Raw genomic sequence first — 5,573 nt, forward strand, 5'->3', positions numbered from 1 at the left:
CATAACAAATCAAGAGGGTTTGGTTTTTTGGTACTTGGGACTTTTTGAGATCAAAATTTTACATTCTTTTTCCTTTGGTGAAGAAGGAGGGAGTAGTCCTAATTTGACTATGACATGTGACATCCCGACCTATCTACAACGAGGTAGGCCACAATGCAAAACCACTCCAAACAATCCACTGCTTACAAAATTTTAGTAGTTGTACCAATCAATCACCCCCAACAATCCTGATCTACAGTTATAGGTTCAAGGATGCAGGTCTTGGATATTACCCACACAAAATCTAAAAGCTCATTGAATAAATTAATGAATAGATTGTAAATATTTTACATAATATCCTTTCTTTAAGAAGAGTCTCTTCGGTAGAAATCACATAGGAGAAAATTTTGCCAATGCGTTTCGAATCTCCTAGTGTAGATCATCATCAAGACCATATGAATATATAGATCATGGCATAGGCTAAAATAGAGGGTGATGTAGAGGCCAAACAATCATATACGGACTAGTTTATGAAAATTAATATTTTAATAATGATAATATTCTTATAACAGCTAGTTTAAGAATAATAATATCATAATTTATAATAATGTTTTAATAATGATTATTAATTTGATCTTAATAATCATTGTTAAAAGATTATTATAAATTATAATATTATTATTCTTAAACTAGCTGTTATATTAGTCGATATAGGAATATTATCATTTCTATATTCCGGTTTCTGTGATCCATAATGAATTAAGAAAAGTCTTTCAGTAGAAATCACTTAAGAGAAAATTTTGGCCTACGCATTTTGAACCAACAAGTGTGGTTACACCTTTGCCATGGTCTGCCTCTTGATCTGGTCATGATAATGAACCACTCTTGTTGGTTCGAATCACGTTGGCCAAAAATTTCTCTTATGTGATTTCTACCAAAAGACTTTGCTTAATATTATCATTATTAAAATATTAATTTTCATAAACTAGTTGTTATATGATCTTTTCGTCTCTACATCGCTCTCTATTTAAGTTCGTGCCATGATTTGCATTTTCATCTAATCCTAATGATGAACCACACTAGCTCATTCAAAACGCATTGGAATTTTTTGCTCCTATATGATTTCTACCGAAAAGACTCTTCTTAATGTAATATGGATCACATAAACTTGAATTCAGAAATATCCTTTCTGTTTAAAATCAATCCAATTTTAAATTATATCTATATAAGCTATTCTTACATCCATAGGTGCTTTATAGATAAATAAAAATAGAAATTAACATACAACCTTAGAATATGTTATAAGGAAAATGTTAATACATAACCTTACATTTTATTATAAAAAAAATATTGAGTTACACCGGAGAAGTTAAAAGATAAACTTACATTACATTATGACAGATAATATATATCGGGAGGAAAACTAACGCATAACCTTACATCACGAGGAAGGTTATATGTTACAAGGTTGAAACTTAGACGTACATAACATTATAAGGGAGAATGTGTTAAGCAAAAACTTGATATATAACTTTACATTATGTTACCAGGGAAAATATATATAGCTTTGCATTAGATTTGCTGCAAGAGAGATCTTGAGAAAAAAGATATGTAATTTTAAATTAATTTTAAGTTATATTATTAGGGAAAAGATAATAACTTTACATTACATTTTAGATAACAAAAATCACATTTTTATTATTTGGTTCATAAGTTAGACTACTCATTCCTTAAAATTAAAAATTTAAAAAGGTATTTTTTTTAAATTGAAATTTAAAATAAATTTATATTAATATTTTATTCAACACAATAAAATCTATGGCATCTAGATTATAAATTATAAACTATAAGTTTATAAGTGACTTTTTGGCATTTTTTTGGAGTAGTTTTTAACTAAAATCTGGTAGAGTTTTTTTTAAAACTATATTGTCTAATTTTTAGATTTGAAACTTACTGTTTTTCGGGATATTAAATCCATTTATATATTCAAAAAAATATTTTAAATAACTTCAAATAACCATCTTACTTGAAATTGTATAACCAAATTTTAATGAAAAACCATTTCATCTATTAACAACTAAATTATATAATAAAATTAATATTTTATACTAATTAGTTATTTTAAATATTCATATGCCATTATGAATCATATGAGTGGATGTTACTCGTGTAAAATTGAAATTTTGAAAGGCTTAGTCTAACTTATACCGAAATGAATTTTTTTCACAACACTTTTTCTAATTGGTTTTTACTAAAATCTGACAATGGTTTTTAAGCACTTGAGTTTAAGTTATTTACTATGTAAAATCTAATTGCCACCTGATTTTTCAAGGATTTTAAGCAACAATAAACTACATTCTTACTTGAAAAATACTAAAAACTATTTCATCTATAAATTAGACTACCCTATTTAGAAAGATATCTATTTTAAAATTATATATATATATAATTTGACATTTTAACATTTCTAACATTTTAACAAATATTTTAATGCATTTTTTACCTTTCCGGTTATCATAATCATCAATATTAATTTTCTACTTTTGATTGTTTGACCATCATAAATAAAATAAAGCTTAATATAATATATAAAGATTTTTGAAAACTTAATTTAAATTGTTTAATTGATAAAAATATTATTTTTTATATAAGTTAAATCGGGCATCTGTATCTTTATTGCTGATTCCCTTGTTGATTTGCGGAATATTTTGTAATCAGAAAAACATAAGGGTGGTCAATTCTCGGTCTGATTGCCGACTATTCCATTGCTGATTCCCTTGTTGATTTGCGGAATATTTTGTAATCAGAAAAACATAAGGGTGGTCAATTCTCGGTATGATTGCCGACTATTCCACTAATCAACAATTGAGATAAATTCAAAGAATTCAATCAATCGAGATATGTTTAAGGAATTAAGCCAAGCGGGCCAATAAAATACATTTAGTCTCACGAGGTAGAGGAGTTGCTTAGGAAGTTAAGGAAATTCCGATTATATTTAGAGAAAAATCTGGGAAAGATTTTTGTATCCAAGTTATAGCTGTTAAACTTCAAAATTTTACGTGTTCTATATGTTTTTGATGGCGCTGAATCCATTTCCACCATAAAACACGATTCAAACACTGCCTCTATCAAATTTTTTGAATTTTTTTACCAGATTCCAGCTGCTTTTGACCATCCAACCCACCTGATTAGAATCCAATAAAATATAAGAGGCCCGCCAATATAGGTCCTTCGCTCACACTCCCCCAACCATGTGAAAAAGGTACTACATCTCCCAGGGTTTTTCATTCATAATCTTCATCCCTCCTTCAAAATAGCTTTCTTCTTCTCCAGCAGCTCCTCGTTCCAAGTTTTGCAGTAAATATGAGTTCAACACGGTCAAACATCATCATGCCGGTAGCTCCAGACAAAGTTTCCTCACTTCCAAATGACGTTCTGGGCTTCATCCTGTCTAAAGTACCAATCAGAGAGGCAGTCAGATGCTCCGTTCTTTCGAAAAGATGGAGGTTTCTCTACACTCAAATACCCCGACTCATATTCTCTCCCTATCTCCTCTTGCAGGGGTCTGCCACACCAGATCCATTATCAATCTCCATGGCAGAGAATGCAATCTCCAGCATTCTGCAATCGCATTCCTTGGATCTAGAGGTCTTTCATCTTTTCAACGACACTACAGGCACTCGCACCTACCCAGTTGATAACAGATGGGCATTTAGCCTCGAAAGCGTATGGAAATGGGTGCAGTATGCAGCAGACAAGAATGTCCAACACCTCAATCTAGGCTATTCCACGGTAAAAGAAATCCCACCTCCTGCCCTTTTCTTTTGCACTCATCTCACTACGCTCACACTCACCACTTTCAATCTCACCCATATTCCAACCCACTCCTCTGGATTTAACCATCTCATTACTTGCACCTTGGAAGACACAGAGTTGACAGATGACTCATTAGCCTCGTTAACATCTCATTGCCCATTTCTGCAAAGACTTAAATTAATTAGATGCAGCGGCCTGCAGAAGCCCGTCATCTACGGTGCCAACATTTCTCTTTTACATATATATATATGGGATGGCACAGAGGCTTTAACAATCAACTGCCCCAAAATTAGAATAATTCAGCTATCAATGGTAGACGATCTGAGGGTGAATGGGGTATTGTTTCACGATCTTTCCTTTGCTGTTCTTTCACTAGAAATGGAGCGTGGAATAAATGTGATTGGAATGGAATTGGATACGAGTTTCACCGAGGAATCGTACAAGTTCTCGGCACAGAGATTTCTTGATATGGTGGGGGGATTCAAAGCCTTGAAATCGCTGGAAATCAACATTTGGTCGTTGCTTGAAAGGGAAAAAGAGATGGTTGTTCCTCTTATCAGCCTGTTGCAAGGGCTTCCTCATCTTGAGAGCCTAATAATAAGTGGCATGTTTCTTCTGGTAAGGAATAGTTTCTAGGGTTATGATTATTATTTAATTTCTGCGTCTTCCAGTGGTTACTTTTCCTCTGTTTTGATATTAAGTTAAAATTAAAACTGATTTCTCTTTGTTATGCAATGCAGGAATTAGCGAGAGATCGGATACCACCCTGTTTAAGCCCCGCACTGGCCAATCTGCGGCGTATGACTGTAGAAATAAACGAATTTGACCACAGAGAGATGACAGTGATGGCTTGTTTGCTTCACAGCGCTCCTGCTCTTGAATATCTGAAATTTGACTTGCCAGAGAAATATGAGCAGGCACAGTATAGTCGGTTTTTACGAGAATTGTCAGGTGTGTAAATCCCTCGTAACTTTTTTCGGTGTTGCTTTCAAAATCCCCGTCAGATGATCATTAAACCCGGTAGGGTTCATGTGAGTGCCGAGATTATTGCGAAGGAAGCTTCCTTTTAGGTTTTATGAATCAATTACCATTTTTGTCTATTCAAACCAGAATCACGATGCTATTTAATTTGGTTAGTGTGAAGAATTATCGATCTCGAGTGTCATGTGGTGCACCGTATGAAATTAAATTAGATTTTTGCTTCGGAAGCATTAAAAGCCATAGGTAATGGGCAACACGATTTAACATAATATTGAAATGTATGTAAGGTTTGGGACATTGTTTACTGTTTAACATTTTTTTCCCTAAAATTTATCCTTTAAAATCCTAGGAAAGTTGCTTCAAAGATCTCTAATCATCTTTTGTGTTTAGTTCATAGATGTGTAATTTATCTTTTATGTGATTGTTTAGAGGTTAAGGTTTAAGTTTTGGTTTATTTCTATATATGTACATATATATATTTGTTAAGATTGGTAGATTGTTAGTTTTCATTAATTATAGAGCAAATTTATTTTACATAGAGTGGCTAGGTGATCTCAACTTGCTAAGTTAGCTACCTATTCAAATTGTATGCCTTCTAGTAACAAAAGATTTTCAGTCCTTATATCCAAGCTATATAAGTCTCAGATTCTTGTCTTTCTCAGATTGCTAGTCATGATGTTTAGTAGAAGTTGATTCTACTAGCGCTCGATTCTTGGCATTTGTCCTCGATAGCTTAGTCTGGACCAAGATACAAGGCAAGTGCCTCTCAATTCGGCCAAGTTGAACATCCTATTTGT

The 5,573-nt window shown here is 32.7% G+C and overlaps 1 protein-coding gene across 1 annotated transcript; it reads left to right on the forward strand.

Moving 5' to 3' along the window:
- Positions 1–3,321: 3,321 nt before the first annotated feature.
- Positions 3,322–5,019, forward strand: LOC149144590 (F-box/LRR-repeat protein At3g26922-like). The gene is made up of 2 exons (XM_089451121.1): positions 3,322–4,413; positions 4,536–5,019. Exons 1-2 carry the CDS (start codon positions 3,343–3,345, stop codon positions 4,752–4,754), a joined length of 1,290 nt encoding a protein of 429 aa, XP_089307247.1. The 5' UTR covers positions 3,322–3,342; the 3' UTR covers positions 4,755–5,019.
- Positions 5,020–5,573: the final 554 nt, after the last annotated feature.

This window comes from Pinus tabuliformis, chromosome X (assembly GCF_031772625.1).
Source record: "Pinus tabuliformis cultivar Carrire ecotype Pingquan chromosome X, CPIR1, whole genome shotgun sequence".
Lineage (NCBI taxonomy): Eukaryota > Viridiplantae > Streptophyta > Pinopsida > Pinales > Pinaceae > Pinus > Pinus tabuliformis.